This window comes from Balaenoptera ricei, chromosome 20, assembly GCF_028023285.1.
Source record: "Balaenoptera ricei isolate mBalRic1 chromosome 20, mBalRic1.hap2, whole genome shotgun sequence".
In the NCBI taxonomy this organism is placed as follows: Eukaryota; Metazoa; Chordata; class Mammalia; order Artiodactyla; family Balaenopteridae; genus Balaenoptera; species Balaenoptera ricei.
Window position 1 is genome coordinate 42,141,997 of NC_082658.1, and position 20,852 is coordinate 42,162,848.

General features: G+C 40.1%; 1 protein-coding gene across 7 annotated transcripts in view; it reads right to left on the reverse strand.

Annotated features, from left to right (window-relative positions):
• Nucleotides 1-20,852, reverse strand: part of ACACA (acetyl-CoA carboxylase alpha) — a 266,475-nt gene that overhangs the window by 139,358 nt on the left and 106,265 nt on the right. For 5 of the 7 annotated variants that reach the window (XM_059908198.1, XM_059908197.1, XM_059908199.1 and 2 more), the window contains 14 exons: nucleotides 18,740-18,949; nucleotides 14,951-15,121; nucleotides 13,791-13,952; nucleotides 12,995-13,158; nucleotides 9,288-9,438; nucleotides 7,969-8,072; nucleotides 6,110-6,191; nucleotides 5,504-5,649; nucleotides 3,975-4,125; nucleotides 3,665-3,799; nucleotides 3,162-3,308; nucleotides 2,149-2,337; nucleotides 1,506-1,606; nucleotides 658-746 (listed from right to left, as the gene is read on the reverse strand). In XM_059908198.1, the coding sequence (XP_059764181.1) occupies nucleotides 658-746; nucleotides 1,506-1,606; nucleotides 2,149-2,337; nucleotides 3,162-3,308; nucleotides 3,665-3,799; nucleotides 3,975-4,125; nucleotides 5,504-5,649; nucleotides 6,110-6,191; nucleotides 7,969-8,072; nucleotides 9,288-9,438; nucleotides 12,995-13,158; nucleotides 13,791-13,952; nucleotides 14,951-15,121; nucleotides 18,740-18,949 (2,002 nt within the window). Of the gene's footprint in view, nucleotides 1-657; nucleotides 747-1,505; nucleotides 1,607-2,148; nucleotides 2,338-3,161; nucleotides 3,309-3,664; nucleotides 3,800-3,974; nucleotides 4,126-5,503; nucleotides 5,650-6,109; nucleotides 6,192-7,968; nucleotides 8,073-9,287; nucleotides 9,439-12,994; nucleotides 13,159-13,790; nucleotides 13,953-14,950; nucleotides 15,122-18,739; nucleotides 18,950-19,902; nucleotides 19,943-20,441; nucleotides 20,538-20,852 lie in introns of those variants that run through there. The other 2 variants (XM_059908203.1, XM_059908202.1) reach the window with 2 other exon arrangements.

Sequence of the window (20,852 nt, forward strand, 5' to 3'; positions counted from 1 at the left end):
TACTTGAGTATTTCTCCTTGTCATGAGTGGGAGAGTCATCCTTTAAGGATTGGAAAAGGGAGCAAGACTGATAAAAGAAAATATTAGGTAATCTTTCAAATTCTGTGGTGTTTCACTGCCATCTTGTGGCAGAAAGCAGTATCACCAGTATGTAGCTTTAAAATCTTAGCCAGGGTGTTTTAGTCAGAGACTTTGTACATCATTTAGTAAAGCTCTACAGAGAAAGCCAGGGATAAATTCCACCTAACTGATACACTGAAAAGCACTGGAAAATCTGAGCCTTTTTCAGAGGCCTGTGGTTCAATCCATGGATTAGCTGCTGAGAGGCAAGCTCTTCGGATAGGGTTTCTCAATTTCAGCCTGGTCGTGACTCAACCAGCTCTCACTGTACAAGGTCAAGAAGATGCCAATCTTCTGCTAGAAAAATTTTCCCAGCCCTCTCCCAGAAGCACACTGGATTCACAATCTCATCAAGCTGTTTTGTTGTTGTTCTTTCTTTGGCGCTAGTGAGATATAGAGGTTTAATTTTTAAGGGACTGGGGAAAGGAGGAAGAGTTTGTTAATGTCAAGTGTTAGTGACAGGATGGACTGGCTCAGCTGTTGCTCAGTCCTCGAGGGAAATGTTCCCAGATACAGAGTCCTCAGGAAGGAACTTACCGTTCTGGAATTGCGTCTCTACTCGCAGGTACTGCCGCAGCAGGTCCATCACCACAGCCTTCATGTGGCCTCGGATACCACTGCGGTACCTGGGCAAACAGAAAAAGTCCCCGCTGAAAATCCTGACAGGCTAACACTGTTAAATAACAGACTATTACATAATAAACCCAGAGCCCAGATTTACTAGACTTTCTACTGAACTGCTTTCCTTCTAATATTAGGACAGGACAGGAGGCAGCCTAGAATCAACGAACCAGATCAATTTAAATTCAAGCCTAAAAGAAATATGGCTACAGACAAGATTTTTTTTTTTCTTATAAAGGAATCAAGAAAAAAAGAGAGCAAAACAAAACCAAATACCACTTGATAGCCCTACCTACCAACACCCTGGTTCAGTCCCCATTGCTAAGTTGAAACGATCACCACACCCTTGAAATGGTTAAGGGGTATCTGAAAAGTTTATGAATATCTTAAAGTTGAAAATGTCCTGTGAAGGTTCATTTAATCCAACAGTTGAGTCCATAAGCTAAGGAGAAAAAATGTCAAATGGGGCCCTATGCCAGAAGAAAAATTAGGAGTTTCATGGAAATTGCAAGGAAAAAGAAAACGATGAGATTTCTGTGCCTTAATAATTGACAGAAAGATGCAGAATAAAGTCATCAGAAACACTGAGTATGAGAGCTAGCTCACGATTCTAAGATATTTAGTAGATATAACATATTTTCTAAGATAGAGGTGCTTTCTAATTTCTCTAAGTCAAACCTGAAGTAAACCTCTTTGTGACTACTTAGAAGAAAGGAAGGTATGGGGATGTGCAGGTCTGGGAATCTGGATTTCCACGTAACTACCTCTGCACCAGCTGGACAATGCTCTGAGTGTTCATGAAGAAGACTTCCCGTTCAGATTTCCGGTTCAATGTAGCTGCATGGCTATCTAGGATGTTGGCAATCTAAAGTATAAGAAAGGGGAAAAAAATGAAGCCCAGCCCAGTAAAGGGACCCAATGCATTAGCCTGCATAGCATCAACACTAGGAAGCTTCTTAATTATTAACATGACAGTTTCTTTCACATGTTGAGAGTAGCTGCAAGTTACCTGGTATAGTTTAGGGGCTCATTCACGATAAATAAGAAAGCAAAGGGTAATAAGTATGCTGCTGAGATAGTAAGGAAGTCTCTGATGATAGAACTACAAATACCCGCCTACTTTAAATGCACAAAAATACTTCTAATTAAGGCACAGCCCCAAGAACAAAACTCTATGGGATACATGGCCAATATGCTTTCCTCTTAACCACAGATACTTTACATTTCACACACAGTACTTACCTTATTGAGCTTGTATCATGAAGCAGTTTTGTAAAGGGCACAATGTTTAAAACTTCAAAAGCACAACATCCAGACAGTAAGGAGGATCCAAACAGGAAGGAATCCTACAACATGAACTCTAGCATGGGCAGCCAGTAGAAAATGACAGTGTTGCTCTATAAATACCTGCTGGCTGGGAAACTGACAGAGGACTGATGTGATGTTGCTGGCATACTGAGCCATTTCCTTCTTGATAGACTTCTCCACATTGGGGGGGATACGACCAGAGACACTGGTCATGATATCTTGCAGTTCTAGGAGAGGCAAGGAGGGATCTCTGAGGGTCTTCATCAACCGTTCAACCCAGTCTTTTACCTGAGAAGAAGGAAACAATAAAATAGGAACCAGATAAAATTAACACAATCCCCCAAATAAAATAATATATCTGAATTCACTACCATATAGTACAGGTGTACCGTGCTTTATTGTGCGTTGCTTTATTGCACTTCGCAAATATTGCATTTTTTACAAATTTCAATTTGTAAAACCCTGTGTTGAGCACCATTTTTCCAACAGCATTTGCTCACTTCATGTCTCTGTGTCACATTTTGGTAATTCTTGCACTGTTTCAAACCCTCCACCAGCAAAAAGATTACAACTCAATGAAGGCTCAGATGATGGTTAGCATTTATTAGCAACAGAGCATTTTTTAATTTAGGCATGTATATTTTTTTAGACATAATGCTATTGCACACTTAATAGACTACAGTATAGTGTAAACATAACTTTTCTATGCACTGGGAAGCCAAAAAATTCATGTGACTTGCTTTCTTGTAATACACGCTTTATTGCGGTGGTCTGGAACCAAACCCACAATATCTCCGAGGTATGCCTGTACTTACTTTGAAATTGCAATATAAGCACCTAACATTGTCCTTATTCTCTGGTTTAAATCCCAATTAAATGCGAAGCCAATAACAGAAATAAGAAGCAGGATTTAAAGACTTCAAATCCCACTAATGGTGGGAGAGTTAATGGTGGGAGAGCTAATGGTGGGAGAGTTTCGGATCAAACAGCTTTCTTTTTCTCCCTCTTAAAAAAAAAATCCTTACATGACTTTTAAACTATCTTAGAGAAGAGGTACCCTATTATGTATACGCCTTCCCCCACACCACCTCCCCAAGAAAAGTGATTCATACCCTGCTGCTAAAGAAAGGATCTGGAAGGCAGTATCCATTCATCACGTTGACCAAATTATCCAGGACATAGTGGAATACTCGATGGAGCTTCTCGCCTCTGAGTGCTGTGCTCTGGATCCGTGGCAGACTGCCTGTGTGAAGCTCAGCCTGTCAATCCCAATGAGAGATCAAGTCATCCACTACCTTCTATTCAGGGTACAAACACACCACTGCAACTTAGATTCATCATGCAAAATCAAGACTCCCCTTCACCATACCCAGCTACAAGGAGAGAAGTCAACGGAGGAAACATCATAAGGAAAATCACGGAATCTTAGTATCATAATAACTCTTACAAATTCTAGTTCCATAATACCAAAGGCACACATACAAGCCATAAGATCAGGCTAAAAAGCTTAAGGAAAAACTGGAAAACCAAGGACTGAACTCACTTGCCTTTCCAAACTACTGTTACCATGTAATCAGCTCTTGGAGAGCAATATTAAAAGTATCTTCCTACTCACCTGCTGGACCTTGCTGGGGTTGTCCAGCTGCATTTTGGCTATTACACAGCCCGGGTCAAGAGCTGCTCCAGGCCGCTTGACATAATGGATACAGCCAGACTCTGCAGCTGTTAAAGTCATTACCATCTTCATGACCTACAGTGAAAAATAAAATCTCTTAGGACCTAGCTTTAGGGATTAATGACAGCTACTGACACTTCCCCTTTCTATTTTCTACTTCCTTTCTGTTACTCTTGAGTCCTCGTCAATCCCAGCCAACTCTTGTCCCACCTTCCCTCCCATGGCCCAGAAGCCCAATCACCACCCTGACCTCGATCTCAGCATAGCACTGGCCAGCGAACACATGGCCTCCATCCTCCACAATGTACTGGATTAACTTCCCAGCAGAAGGTGAGCGCAACACCGAAGGGTCATTTTCCTTCTCAAACACACAGGTTTTGTTGCCAATCGTGATGCGATACCTAGGAGATAAGTGGGAGTATGTAAGTCAATAAAGCACCTCAAGTTGTAAAAGATAATGGTGGGATAATGTCAATCTTAAAAAAAAAACCTGAAAACTTCATTCTACACACACACAGCATTTATTGGATCCTTTTTTTTAAAAAAAATTTATTTGTTTATTTATTTGGTTGCGCTGGGTCTTAGTTGCAGCTCACGGGCTCCTATAGTTGCAGCTCGCTGGCTCCTCAGTTGCGGCATGCATGTGGGATCTAGTTCCCTGACCAGGGATCCAACCCGGGCCCCCTGCATTGGGAGCGTGGAGTCTTAACCACTATGCCACCAGGGAAGTCCCTTGCATCTTTGTTTACAATGCCAAATAACCCAAATTTCCTTCAGTAAGGGTCAGATTAAATAAATTATGATACATCCATATAATGGAATAATATACGACCATTAAAAAGAATAGGTACCTCCATCAAGGAAAAAATAAAATGAAGGTGATGCTGATGTAATAGCTACCATTTTTTGAACTCTTACTATATCACAGACAATGTTCTACAACCTTTCCATGTGTTAATTCAGTTAATTACCACAGCCACACTGCATGATTGGTGTTGAACAGTATAAAATATGTTAAAGGAAAAAATAAGGTACAGAACTAAATGTTATTTTTATTTGTGAATATATTTAAAAGAAAAACAGTATGTACCTATATGTAACTTGTATATACATATAAAATTTCTGCAAAAACATATGAGACTGTTAACAGTGGTAGCATATAAAAAGGGGAATCTATTTTTCATTGTCTGCCCGCACAGGAGTGGCAGAGGGACAATTTTTTTTAATTAATTCATTCATTCATTCGTTCATTCGTTCATTTATTTATTTATGGCTGCATTGGGTCTTCGTTGTTGAGCGCGGGCTTTCTCTAGTTGCGGCGAGTGGCAGCTGCTCTTTGTTGTGGTATGCGGTCTTCTCATTGCCGGGGCTTCTCTTCTTGTGGAGCATGGGCTTTAGGCATGCAGGCTTCAGTAGTTGTAGCATGCGGGGTTCAGTAGTTGTGGCTCGCAGGTTCTAGAGCGCAGGCTTAGTAGTTGTGGCACACGGGCTTAGTTGCTCCGCAGCATGTGGGATCTTCCAGGACCAGGGCTCGAACCTGTGTCCCCTGCATTGGCAGGCGGATTCTTAACCACTGAGCCACCAGGGAAGCCCAGAGACAATGTTTTTAATTATAAATACTTCTTAATACTCTTGAAATTTTTGTTAAGTGCACGTACTATTTTTTTTAAAATTAGAATAGAATCCACAAAAACACCTTGAAAAATCCCAAGAGTTAGTGACTACTGAGAGAAAAGATTGATACAATGACCAGCAAATGGACCTTAAACAGCCACTCACCTATCCACCTCCTCCTTCATGTATGTGGTATAACTGCTGCCATCATAGGACAAGAGCAGTCCTCCGTCACTCAGCCGATGCACATCTACTTCCACACACGAGCCATTCATGATCACCACGTAGGAGTTCGGGGACTGTCGAGTCACCTGTAGGAAATGAGAACCCGAAGAGACAAGTCAGTGTGTCCCTTCCAGGGGGAGTCCCAGACAAAATTTCGGTATCTCAGAGATCTAGGTAAGAAAGCTCTGCCAAAGAGGAAGAAAATTCATGGCACTGGTGCTCTGAACACTAGTGTCTGTGGGCATGGCTCAGCCTTGCTGCAAGCAAAGAGGGGGGACCTTAGATGCATCTCCCTGCTCTGGTTGCTCTCTGTCTCCTTTATCTCTTGGCTGCATATGTGAAATTAAGCAACAGCTAAAACATTTTCAGAGAATCATAAAATACTGCTTTGACACAAGGCTACTGACACTAATAATGATTATAATTTCACTAACACCCAGCCCTGCAGTAAGCCAAACTTTCCCCCCATCTCTTGACCTAAAGGAAGCAAGTTGACAAAGAGAGAGGCAAAAAGTACAACGTTGGCTTCAGTGGGGTTCAGCATACCTTCAGTACATACTTGACTCCCTCATAGATAAGTTCAACATCTACTGTATTCAGAAGTGTATGAGCAGAAAGGACTTGACCCCTGAAAGAACAACAATGTGAGAGACACTTCTAGAAAGTTCTAAAAGTTTACAAGGGAATCTCAAAGGTTATCAGTTATAGCATTTCCTGGAATATTAAGACTGAAAACAACCTAAAGGACCATCAGTAAGGGACTGATATATAAATTACAAAAAAGCCATATAATGGAATATTATGCAGCCATTAAAAAAGAAAGATGAAGCCCTTTATGCACTAACATGAAATACCCTCTAAAATACACTGTTAAATGAAAAAAGCAAGTGAAATTGTGTAGGACAGCTTCAGAGTATGCTACCACTTGTGTTTAAAAAAAAATAGGTGGTAGGAAGAAACAAATATTACATATATATGCTTATATAACTTACCATATGTCTGAAAGATTACAGAAAAAAACTGGTAACGTGGGTTGACTACAGGGAGGGAAACTGGGTGGCCAGGGAACAGAGGTAAGAAGGAGACCTTTCACTACATACCTTTTTGTGCCTTTTGAATTTTAAACCATGTGAATATATTACCTGTTCTTAAAAATAAATAAAATTAAAACGTAAAAAAGGAGAAAAGCTCCAGTGCAATCAACCCTCATCTACCCCTATCAACTGAATTTTATTTGGGGTCTTAAAAAAAAAAGGCAGTAGGCCATGGCTGGGTGGAGGGAGAAAGGGAAGGACATTGCCAAGGAAGGAAAGAAACACTATCAAGAAAGACTTTGATAATAGTTAAAGGAGGGAGTAAAAATGCAAGTGAGGCAAGTTGTTAATAATGGGTGAATCTGGACAAAGAATACATAGAAGTTGTTTGTATTATTTATGCAATTCTTCTATAAGTCTGAAATTATTTCAAAACACAAGTTTTAAAAATAAATTTAAAGTAACGTTAAAAAGGTAAGGGGAGCTCGTAGAGGAGAGATTACGTGTGACATATCTGTACACCAGTAGGGAAACCATTTAACTAGGTTAGAGATTGCATGTTGAAGAATAGAAATGAGTATGGCTCAAGTGGTAAAAAGGTGCCATAGTATATAGGGAGTTGGAAGTCACTCTGAGGGATTTAGATCTGATACAGAAGGGAAATGTGATGAAGGTTTTAGCGCATAAGTGTAACGCAGTGAAAGATTTTCATGGTAAGACTTGAACAACTGAAATCTCAGTTCAATTTTTAAAATTTTGTTTCTTTTCTTCCTTTCAGATACCTCAAAATGGAGCTGATGTAAGTCTAACAACACAGAAAGAATTAAAGTGCCTGTGATTAAAGTGCTATAAAGTGATTAGCCTTGTGGACAATTCCGCCAGGGACTCAAAGGCAGAGCTCAGTCTTCAGAACCAGTGTTGGAAATGAGTTTAGCCCCACACATACTTGAAAGACTCATGAGGTCATCTTGAATATCAGCCTCAATTATTAATTCCTGAAATTTTACAGGTCATATATGAAATATTCAGGGTTCCTTGCTAGAGTAAAACACCAGATTTTCATCACCAGGGCTTGGAGAGATTTGATGCTTGTACAGAACAGAATGTTTACTTCAGCTGGACTCCAGTTTTTAAAAAGCAACTTATTCTAACTGTGGTATAAACCAATTTCTAGAATCTGCCCTTAGAGCCCCAAAATCATTTGCCATAAACTCCTACATCCCTTCTCTCCCCTGCCTCCATGGTCAGTGAATAACAAGTAGCACTCACAAGCTGCCAGGAACAGAGAGAAGAATAAATGGGCCTCTGAACTTCAGTCCTGTACTCAGGACCACTAGTTAGCTTGCACAGACTATGAGAAGCAAAGCCTACCTCTCTAAGGAGTGAAGGAAGTTGGAGATGCTATTCCGCAGGCTCACATCTGCCACGTGGAGAGCCCCACACACAACTCCCAACATGGTGTCAGGTCGCTCTGCCTGAAAAGACAGAAAAGAGGGCAGATCAAAAGCAGGGTCAGTTGGCACCATGGCCCCTCAATTTAAATCAGGCTCAAATGTGCTGTGAAGAATCAGCTACCATTGAGAGTCTCCATCCTTATTGTCCAACTGATTTTTTTTTTAACATTTACTCTTTTTTTTTAAAGTATTTTTAAAAATTTTTATTTATTTTATTTATTGATTTTTGGCTGCATTGGGTCTTCATTGCTGCACGTGGGCTTTCTCTAGTTGAGGTGAGCAGAGGCTACTCTTCATTGTGGTGCACGGGCTTCTCATTGTGGTGGCTTCTCTTGTTGCAGAGCACGGGCTCTAGGCATGTAGGCTTCAGTAGTTGAGGTACGCAGGCTCAGTAGTTGTGGTGCGCAGGCTCAGTAGTTGTGGCTCGCGGGCCCTAGAGTGCAGGCTCAGTAGTTGTGGTACACGGGCTTAGTTGCTCCGCGGCATGTAAGATCTTCCTGGATCAGGGCTCGAACCCGTGTCCCCTGCATTGGCAGGCGGATTCTTAACCACTGTGCTAGCAGCCCCCAACTGATTTTTGAGACAAAAACACATTTACTTTTAGAATCTGAATAGAGGCCTCATTTGAATAGAGATGAAAAACACCTTTCCCTCCACCCTCCCTAAGATTTCCACTGAGCCAATCAAAGAGTAGCTCAAAAACAAGCTTTTGTCACAAATAAACTTAAAAAGGTGCAAAGATTTGGCTACTGATAATCTCAAAGAAAAATGGTGTGGAACCAAAATTTGGACCTCCAGCTAATTTACATGAATCTAACAATTTTATACAAAATCTTGAGTAATTTACATTAGCCCAGCAATTCAGGAACAAAGGGTAACTTCTGTTGATTAAAATGAGGCCCCTCTCATCAGTGCTTGGTAGATAGATATAAAAGTTGGTAACTCTGAACCAGATTTAACATCAAGTGAGGAAAGAGCAAGTATTTCAATCCCTGCGTGCCTCTCTTCAAATATACCCTTGGAAGTAATACTACAACCTATAAAGTGACTGTGTAACACAGGCACAAGAACTCTTACAGTGCTAAAATCACACTGACGCCTAGATTTTTCCACATAGACCGAGAACGATTTAGATTAGAATCAAATAAATTTTATCTAGCAGCATGGACTGATCACACCACAAGCCTATAAAAACCCAATCCCAGAAGCTGTTTGTGTAAGTGCAGAAATACACACCTGTACTTTTTCTGCTATCAGTCTGTCCAGCCAGCCAGTGTCAATTCTATTCATCTGAAAGCTTTCAGTCTCCAACAATTTGATCAGGTATTCAACTGTAGTTCGAAAGTCGCCCCGGATAGATAGTTCCTTCAAAGCTACCACCATGTTTCTGGGAGAAGGATAGAAGCAGCTCTGTTTCAGCAACAAATGTTTTAGTGTTTTTCAATCATTTTCAAGAATCGTTTCATTCCTTTAGAGTTTCAGGAGGCGGAGGAGAGAGACAGACAGTTCCAAGAACAAATGAGGGTGCAGATATATATGTGCTCATTCCAGATAGAATTTTCAAGAAGTCAGCAAACTTACGAGTCTGACTAATATTACCATAAGAGCATCAGCAGATCACATATATTTCATTATACAGAATACAGAATAAATTATCTGCAAACCACCCAGTTTTCACTGTTCCCATCATTCCATTCATTTATTGCTGGCTAACTAGAATTAGGGCATAATTCTCCCCTCCTTACACCTTTTTTATTTTATTTAGGTAAAGTTTACATTTAATAAAATATACTTAAGTATACTGTTCAGTGAATTTTTACAAACACTAATACCTTAATTTAAAGGTTTCCATACAATGGAGGTAACTGGCTGGGGAAAGTCAGGTATTAGCCTGACATTGCGTGTGGCAGTGGTGTTTTTTTTAAGCTGCATTTTAGCCATCTGTGGAATGACTTGCTCATTACTTTGATTACTTTCCAATTAACTGTTAAATGATCTAACTTTAACAAAATTTCAAATACTGTGGGGTTTTTCCCTGTATATTTCTGCCCAGTGTTATGCTGAACAGGGCAGGTCCTTACTTCAACAAATATTTATTATGCATCTCACAGACTCAAGACACATACTAGACTCCTAAGGGAGAGAGAATGTGGAGACAATAATCACTTTAAAAATATATGACATAATATCATAAATACCAGTAGAGAGATATAAGCAAAGTGTGGAGCGGTTCTAAGAGGGGAGAAAAATCCACCTCCCTATGGTTTCATAAAGAATGTGAGATCTGACACAGAAAACAAACTTATGGTTACCATAAGGGGAAAGGGAGGGGGGAGGGATAAATTAGGAACATAAGATTAAGTGATACAAACTACTATACATAAAATAGATAAGTAACACGTTTTTCCTGAATAGCATGGGGAACTATATTCAATATCTTGTAATTACCTATAATGGAAAATAATCTAAAAAAATATATATGTATAACTGAATCACTTTGTTGTACACCTGAACTAATACAATATTGTAAATCAACTATTCCTCAATTCAAAAAAAGAAAAAGAATGTGGGATCTGAAATGGGATAAAAGTTAAGCTGGGATTATGACTGTGACAGAAATATTCTTCGAAGTGGTCCAGGAGTTCTCAGCCTAGAACATTATTTGTTTCCCACCTCCATCCTCCTCTCTATGCCCTATCTCAGCCTGGCTTATTCCTATACGTATTTCAGATATCAATCTAGATGTCACTTCCTTTTGCGAAACCTTCCCTGACCCTTTCTGGACTGAGTTAGCTGACTCAGCTCTACGCTCCTATAACACCCTAATGTAATCCCACTATCAGAAATAGCACTTCCTACATTGTGCTCAATCGCTTATTTGCCTCTCTTACTCTGGATCATAAAGTTCCATGAGGGCACAGACCCTATCTTGATCCTCATTTTATTGTCAGAGTCATTAGATATTCAGTAAATATTTGTTGAATGGAGTGAATGAATGGATGGACAGAGGGAGTAGCAAGAACAAAGGGAAAAAGGAAATAAATTAGGGGTTGTGTTCAGGGAATGTTATGATTGAAGCAGAGGGTATGAGGACAGGAATGAGGGGCAAGTCCATTCATTCAACAAACATCTACTGAATGCTTACTATGTTCAGGGGAGACAGCAGCAACAAGACAGACACGGTCTTGTTCTCACGGTATTTAGATTACAGTCTGCGGGAAATATGGGTTGGGGCTAATCTGGAGAAGAATACGAACACCAAGCAGAAGAATATAGACCTAATATAACGAAGAAAGAAGAAACAAACTCTGAGCTGAAGAATGAACTTTAGCATGGTGTTAAGAAGCAAGTTTAGGGACTTCCCTGGCTGTCCAGTGGTTAAGACTCTGCGATTCCACTACAGGGGGGTGTGGGTTCGATCTCTGGTCGGGGGACTAAGATCACGCATGTCACAAAGCGCGGCCAAAAAAAGGGCAAGCTTATTCTAGAGACCATAATTTTCATATGCTAAACATTAACCTGGTAGCTTTACACTGTAGAGAAATGTACAGAGCAGGTCAGAAAGTAAGGAGGAAGGCTTTTGGAGCAGGTCATAAGACATGTCCTGTAGAGAATGCTCAGTGGCGTGCCAATCAGGACTGGAAACCTAAATACCAATAGCGGCCACTCTGGGGATGTAAGTGAGTGAGGCAGACTGGATGGGAGCTGTGTGAACTAGAGAGTTCGTGTTTCTTCTAAAAGAAGCAGTCACACAAAGCTTCAGTTAACTTTTGCCAAGTGGAATATAAAACCAACCATCATCCCATTTTTTTAAGAGAAGACAGAAATCCATGTATTTATTTCAATCTCCCAATTTTTAAATATTGGCGATTTAAAAACACTAACACTCTACAAGACAATCAAAACACATCTGTGGCTGTGACTAGTTGGAAAGCCACCAATTTGCAAGCTCTAGTGTAAACCTTCTTCACTTTGGCAAAGCAGGATAGGACTGTGAAAGAAAAATAAAAGGCAACTTTTATACCAGATGGTTTTTCTGGTAGCATTGCTTTAATTCTGAAAACTCCACTTATAGTTTTGAATAAGTGGGAAGAATTGTAGAGGACAAAATAGAGAAAAATTGAGATTTCCCAACTTCTAAACACATTATTAAAAACCAACATTATTAATAAATACTTACTGATTACACAATCTATGTGTGCAGTTTAAAGGTAAAAGGAATAGTATTAAATGCTTGGTTCAAGTAAATAGACAATTAAAAAATAGAACTAGATCAATTTTGGATAGATCTTCTAAAATATCTAACCTGTCAAAATTACCTCCTAGAGCCCTACTTTTCAGGCAAGCAAAACTGCTATTAAATCTTTAATGTTTACGCTCAATAGAATATTAACTAATACTTATGATATACCAGTTATATTATACGCTGTGTGCATATTTCATAGCTCACTGAGGTCTCTCATATAAGCAATGTGGACGGTCCCCTTATGCCCTTTTCACGTATAAGCAGTTTCATTTTATTATTTTAAATGGCTACGGGACATTTACAGCTATACCTTTATTTTGATGACAAATAACAGGTCTTATCTCTGACATATGTCAAGTTCTTGGACAAGAATCTACCTCCACCTCCTAATAACAACACCATTTCTATAGAAAAATATGATATCTTTAAAGCAATCAATTTTATAAGTTTATTAGAAACATTGAAAGCAAAAATACTTGAAAAGGCTCAGGGCAACAGACAGAAAAACATCTGCCAAACACTGAATAAATTTAATACAACATGAATGTAAGTACAGTCAAAGATATATTTCTTCAAGAAGGTTATTCATATTAGTACTTTTATAGCAATACATGATTCCCATTCCCATGCTCACACCTTCATTGAAGATTAGCACAAGTTTATTCTCTGAAATGCAATCAAATGCTATTATACTCACGAAATTGCTTCCTCTCGGTTTTCTCCCCAGGAAAAGCAGTGACCGAACTGAGAATCAGCAAATTCATGAAGTCCCCCTGCAGCAGCAACACTGAAATAGCCCCAAACGTTCTTATTGCTGCGGAAATTCAGTTCCTGAACTGTTCCTGAGCTGGGCTTAAAACCCTGTCAGAAGATTCACAGATATAGAGAACAAACAAGTGGTTAACAAGAGGGAGAGGGAAGGAAGGAAAGGAAATATAGGGGTAGAGGATTAAGAAGTACAAACCACTATATATAAAATAAATAAACTACAGGAGTATTGTACAGCACAGGGGCTACAGTCAGTAAATGGAGTATATTGAATCACTATGCTGTACACCTGAAACTAATGTAATATTGTAAATTAACTACATGCAATACATTTTTTAAATCAAAAAAAAAAACAAACAAAACCCTGTTAGAGAATGAAGAATACGAGATGATATTATATTTCCAAGGAAGAGAACGTTCATATACTCATTGTTCAGGTTCTGTGTAATCACACACATACAAAAGCAGAAATGATACACAAAAATCATAGAGGCTTGCGAGCCAATGTCCAGTGCTACGGACCCACTGAGGACTCTATAGTGACTAAATAGGTCTAAATGACCAATGGAACAGTGATTACTTATTTGTCTGCTCTGATGAAGCCTCTATGAATTTCCCTCTCCAGAGGAAGTCCCAAGATATTTCAGATATGCCCTCAGATAGCATCTTAATATTAAAAGTTCACAGAGGAAAAAAAAGTGTAAACCTTTTAAGTGATGGGTTACCTCATCTGGATTTTCACTAGTGATCCGAGCAGCAATAACATGGCCCCTTGGGCAAGGAACATGAGCAGAATTTTCAAAATCAATGGGAGCATCACCCCAGGGAGATACCCCATACATCATACGGATATCCTTGATTCTGTACAAAGGGATCCCCATGGCAATCTGAAAAGTAATAAAACACACATCACTCATTTTTCACAGTTACTTGCCTTAAAATGTGGAAGCTATCAGATTTCTCATTCCAGTAGCCACCACCTAAAACACCCTATTTTTATAGCCTGCATCCTACATCACTGAATAGGTGACTCTAAGTTACTTGAAACAAAACACACGTAAGTTGTTAAATACTCCCCACTCCTTAAAAAGTCCCCAAATCCCTAATGCAATAGACATGAGCTTCCCTCTAATTGTCATTTCCCCATCAAGGGATCAGAATGAAAATATCCAAGGGAAGAGTCAGTGTCAGTGGCTCTCCAAGTTCAGACAGCTAAAAAGTCCTAACTATGTCATAATTACTTCATAATTATCGCCACAAACCACTGGAGAAAGTATATAGATCTTTATTTACTGGGTTCCTTAATAGGGACCACTGGGGACCAGAAGGGGTTACCAACGTGGGCAAAGAATATGTTATTTACAAATAATATCAAACTTCATCATGAACTATTACTGCTTCCCATAGCATTTGTTTCCTGGGCTGAATGGAGAAAATAATATTGACAGCCAGCACTTTAAACATTATAAAAATAAATGTGTGCTGCCACACTCTTGCCATGAATAACCTCAGCCACCACTCTAAGGTGGAATTGCTTCAATTTAGAACACTAGGAAAAAGGAGTAGAGGACAATTACGATGTTTGTAAGGTTTCCTATAATTTAAACAACTGAGTAAAGCATATTATTTGTGAAGTTTCTTTCTGATATACGACATTTTATATCAGATGTGTCTGGCTAAAAAATAATAATATTCCTAGATTTGTACCATATCAGGAAAACCAACCCACACATCCCAAGCCATAGAGTGCAAGAGATGAACATTACACGAGACTCAGATAAGAGGCATTTTCTCTTATCAGACGGTGGTTGAACCAGTTTTGCAGGCATCTCTGACACTTCAAACTTCTGTAAGCAACTCTCTGATCAAGAGCAGGGTGACTCACCTGGAGCTGTGCCGCAGGGAGGTTGACATCGGCCACCATCTCTGTACAAGGATGCTCCACCTGTAGCCGAGGGTTCAGTTCCAGAAAGTAGAAGCTGCCATCCTGGCTATAGAGGTATTCCACAGTCCCAGCACTCACATAACCAACCATTTTGGCAAGTTTCACCGCACACTCAAAGAAGAAAGATAAGGCAACATAAGTATGTCACCTTGTCCAGCTGATGGGCTACTACTTATCTATAGCTTCTCCCTCTCAAAGAGCCAGTGTTTATAAAGGCTTTTAGCCATGTGAGAGTGAATTTCACCCTCTCTGATTATTGCACAAGATTCCTTCCTGCAAAGGGAAGACAAACTCAGCTCAAAGGTGGGTGAAGACAGTGGTTTTCACTTGGGGTCATAGGCAACCCCACCCTATCAGGCATAAGCACACAAAAGCAAAATAAAACACCATGGGAGATTCTGCATTGTATCCTTGTTCCTAGTATTTCTAGTATTCTTCCTAGAATACGAGAAATTCTTCCTAGAAACATGGCTGTCCAGCTAGAGACTAGATTTTCCACCCTCTCTTAAAGCAAGTGACTAAGTTTTAACCAATGCAACGTCAGCATTGGTGAGTGATATGCATAATCCCTGAACCATGTTTTGAAAAGGAATTGCTTGTCCTCTATTCCTGGCTTTTCCCCTTCTATGGGCTAGAACATGGTCATGACAGTGCAAGCCCATTTCACCATGCAGATGAGAACATACTAAGAATGACAAAACAAAACAGAAAGAACCTGAATCCCAAGATGGTCTCATGGAGCAGAATGGTCCTACTGGTCCTGGAGAGATCACCTCAGATTATGATTGAAAGGAAAAATAAACTTCTATTGCGTGGTTGTATTTTTTTGGATCTCTTTATTACAATAGCTTAACCTGTACCCTAATCAATACAGAAACTATTAAATTCAGGTAGGATGCTGATATTTAAAAAAATTAAAGCATGTGATGCTGACTTAACAACAGGGTAGCAGCTCTCAAGGAAACAGATACTGCAGACCGGAAAACTGGTGGCCTCCTTGTTAGGCATAAGAAAACATTTGGTAAACTGTCTCCTACAATAACTTGGAATGCGGACAAAACACCAGCTAAGCCCTAAGAAAAGTGGTTAGAAGAAGTCAGAATGTGAAAAAAACCAAATGCCTTTGTATCCCCAAACCGGAAGATTAGATTCTCACCCTGAAGCAACCCAGTGCCAAAGATCAAGTCAAGGGGGCTGCTTTAGTATCAGCTGGCCTCAAGGTAGTCAGTACTGAATTGAGGAGAGAAAGAGGGCTGAACATAGAAGGAAGTAAATAAAGAGGAAAAGTTACTATGTCCAGAAATCTTGAGTGTGGTTACTCCTACCTGAAGCTGACTAGAAGCAAAGAGTCCAGAAACTTACTAAGTTTTGAAGGAATTGTATTTCTAAACAAACCACAAACCTGGCTTTCAAAACCCATGATTGATAATCACAGTCATCTTTGTGGCCCCAACCCTGCACCAGCAGGAAGTGAGCGGTAAAAGCTCTGCCAAAGAAGGCATGGTCTCCAAAGCTCAGTCACAGAGGACGGTGAACAAGGAAGAACTTCCCAGAGAAAAAGGCCTTAACGGTGCCTTGAGGGATGACGGGCAAAGAATTTACTTCCAGAGAGCAGAACCAGGGGCAGCCAGAGGGCTACTTGAGGTATTACTCCACCACATGACAGGAAATCACCACAATTCCTACCTACAAGAATTTGATAACTGCTATGGACCAGTGATTATTGCCTATTTTTCATTCTTCTTTTTTCCAAATGGGAGTTATCCTGTTCCTACTCCACCACTGTATATGGTGAAAGGAGGAAGCACAAGGGGTAGGTAACTTGTATTCTAGGTCACTGGCCCATACAAAGCCACATGTACATATAACAGAGAGGACTGTACATTACCTAGAGAGTTGGACTTTGGGCTGAATATAGTAACTAGGTGGGACTTTGGGCTGTCTTCTTTGGGGAAAGGCTAAGAATGTTCCAAGAGTGACAAAAAGGGTGTGAAAGGATAATGGGTAGCCAGAGGAGCAGACACAGATTGTTAAATGCCCTCCAGTAATTTTTCATTGCGTCATCCATTTAGTAATAGAATCTCCTGAATTTCAGCTGAGCATATGGCCACCCAGCTAGTGACTACAATTCCTAACATCCCTTACAGCTAGGTGTGATTGTGTAACTGAATTTTGTCCAGTGAAAAGTGAGCAGAAGTAATATGTGTGACTTCTGGCTCATATTTTTATATGCTTGCCTTCCAAGTCCTCTTTTTCCCCCTCCCACAGGCTACAGTGTGAACATATTCTTGCGAGCTAGCTTTAATCATAAGGTAATGACACCCTAGGACAAGGGTTGGCAAATTTTTTCAGTAAAGGCCAGATAATAATTATTTTCAGCTGTGTGGGCCATATAGTCTCTGTCACAACTACTCAACTTTGTCACTGCAGTGATAAGGCAGCCATAGATAATACATAAATTAGCATGCCCTGTTCCAATAAAATTTTATTCACAGGGACTCCCCTGGTGGCGCAGTTGTTGAGAATCCGCCTGCCAATGCTGGGGACATGGGTTCGATCCCCGGTCCAGGAAGATCCCACATGCCACGGAGCAACTGAGCCCGAGCGCCACAACTACTGAGCCTGCGCTCTAGAGCCTGCAAGTCACAACTACTGAGCCCACGTGCTGCAACTACTGAAGCCCACACGCCTAGAGCCCGTGCTCCACAACAGGAGAGGCCATTGCAATGAGAAGCCCGCGCACCACGACGAAGAGCAGCCCCCACTCGATACAACTAGAGAAAGCCCACATGCAGCAACGAAGACCCAACACAGCCAAAAGTAAAATAAATAAATAAATAAATATTTTTAAAAAAAATTTTTTTATTTACAAAAACAGGTGGCAGGTTGGATTTGGCCTGCTAGTTGTAGTTTGCTGACTCCCCTCCTAGTAATAGCAAAGCAGTAAACCAGGGTCCCTGGCACCAGCTCATCTCTGAGCTATGATGAGAGAGAGAAATAGAACTTGCACCTTGTTTAAGCCACTGTATTTTGGAGGCCTCTTTATTACAGTAGTTAAAGAATCAATCTTAATACACACACACAAACACACACACACATGTAGAAATTAAACTTAAAATACAGACGACCATATATTCAGCTTCTTTGGAATCAGGGAGAAAAAAGATGGAAAACATATCTCCAATAAGATGAAGATTGAGTCAAGGTTCCAGAAAAGACCATGTTCAGACTCCTAAACTACAACTATTTCCAAGGGACCCTGTAAAACTGCTGAGAGATTATTTTCCATACAAAAATATAGACTACGTAAATTTTAAAGATACTTAGAGGAACTTTTAAGAGACAATGGACTTGAACAAATTCATCTGAAGACTAAAGGATAATCAATCTAGAAAATGCAACTACCTGCTTATCATGAGCTTGTTAAAGAACCAGACAATAAGATTAAAAAATCCCAAAACATTTCTCTTCATCATCCCTACTCAAAATAGTACACTGATTTCTTGTCAAAAGCGTTAACTAATTTAGAGTTTGAAGTGTTCACTGGTATCTCTACTAGAGGGAGAAGAGCAGAATTTTTATTTTATTTTTCCTCTAGGAAAAGGATATAATCTTATCAGTTATCCAGAACCACCTCTTGAAATTCCACTATTCTCAGATGGGCATATGAATTAAATGAGTAGTAGTTCTGCGTAAGAAAATAAAAATTAGAGCTTTTCATATACATACCTGTTCCATATGCTCAAATACTGCTGGAGTAGCAGTAGCGGCAGGTGCCTCTTCAATAATCTTCTGATGCCTGCGCTGTACAGAGCAATCACGACCAAACAAAGAGATAGCGTTGCCATACTGATCTGCTAAGATCTGCACCTCCAGATGACGAGATTGTTTGGCTAGTCTCATCACAAAGATAGGAGATCCAGGGACTTCAGCTTGAACCTATATTAGAAAAGGAAATAGAACAAATTCTTAAGCAGTAAGCACTTTTTCTATCTTGATAAGCTCCTTCCATTTCAACAGGCAGATGCCTAGAAGTGTCAGGGACCATGTTAATCATTAGAAATACAAAAATAAATAAAATATAGTTCATGCCCTCATCCTTCTTAAAGACACTGCATTCTTAGTTATATAACGAATATTAATTGATAAATACAAAAATGTATGAACATCCAGTGTGTTACAAGGGCAAAGAACAAATATTTTGAAAACACACACACACAAATTCCACAAAAGGGCAAAATACTGCCATCAATTCCAAACAACCAAATGCACAACTTGTTCTAGACTAGATACTTTCCTGGTTCACGTTACATTATATACAGTACTGTTGTAGTCAAAGGACTTTCATCTTCAGTTTTGAAGCATACTGTCACTAGATACAGAACTCTACACTAGCAACTATTTTCTTTCAGCACTTTAAAGATACCGCAATGTCTTCTGGTTTCCACTGTTTCTACTGAGATGTCAGCTATCAATCTTATTATTACTCCTTTGAAAGTAATCTTTTTTCCCTGGCTGCTTTAGGATTTTCTCTTTTCTCTGTCTTTTTAGGGGAGTGGAGTGGCAGATTTACTCTGATAAACTTAGATGTGGTTTTCTCTGTACTTCTCCTTGCAGGGCTCATAGTGTTTTTTGAATCTGTGCTTAGTATCTTTTCAGGAAATTCTTAGCCATTAGTTCAGAAGAATTCTTAGCCATTGTCTCTTCAAATATTGCTTCTGCTCCATGATTTCTTCAAACATTGCTTCTGCTCCATTTTCTCTCTCTTCTCCTCTGAGACTCAAAGTACACGTTAGATCATTTCACTGTCTTTTATGCTCTGTATCTCTTATGCTTTGTTTTGCTATATAACAAGTCACCTCAAAACTCAGTGGCTTTCTTAGGACACCAACCATTTTATTTGCTCATGATGCTGTGCTCATCTGGGCAGTTCTTCTGGTCTTGCTACAGTCATTCACGTGCACATCATCATCTGCTGGCTCGAGTGGGGCTGAATGGTCTCACTCAAATGTCTGCTGACTTGTGCTGACTGTTGGCCAGTAGGTCTACAGAGCCTTGACTGGAACAGCTCATCTCTATTGCATGTGGCCTCCATCCTCCAGTAGGCTAGACCAGGCTTCTTCAATGCAGTGTTCCAAGAAGAGGGTGAGGGCAGACGCTGCAAGGCTTCACAAGCACTAGCCTCTAGAACTTACACAATACCACTTTGGCCACATTCTAATGGTCTAAGCAAGCCACAAGGCCAGCTAAGATTCAAGGGGTGGGAAAAGAGATGCCACCTCTTAATGGGAGGAAAGGCAAAGTCACATTGCAAAGGTTTATACATTCAAGAACAGGAGAGGTTATTGCGGCCATCGCTGCAAACAATCTACTATGGTCCGCCCTCTGGCCACAATAATTCACATACCTCCCACATGCAAAATAGACTCACCCCCTCCCAAGACCCCCAAAGTCATCCAATCATGGCATCAGGCTTGAGGTCCATTTTCTCATAAGTCATGTCCACAAGCAAAAGAGACTCCTTGGGTGCAGCTCCTCAGGTGCTCTTGATCCAAAGATCTGGGAACTAAAGAGACAAGTTATCTGCCCCCAACACCCCCAACATTTAATGATGAGATGGGGAGAGAATAACTGTAAAAGATACTCCTATTCAAAGAAGAAAGGACAGGAGGTACATAGCAGTCACTGGTCCACAACAATTCTGAAATCCAGACGGGCAGATGTTGTGAGGTTCCCTTACTCCAGGGACACGGAATTTTTTTTGTTGTTTGCTTTGTTTTTTACTACGGTCTTGTTCTGCTCCCTGTGAGTGGTTTCCTAATCCATGGGTCCCCTCTGCTCT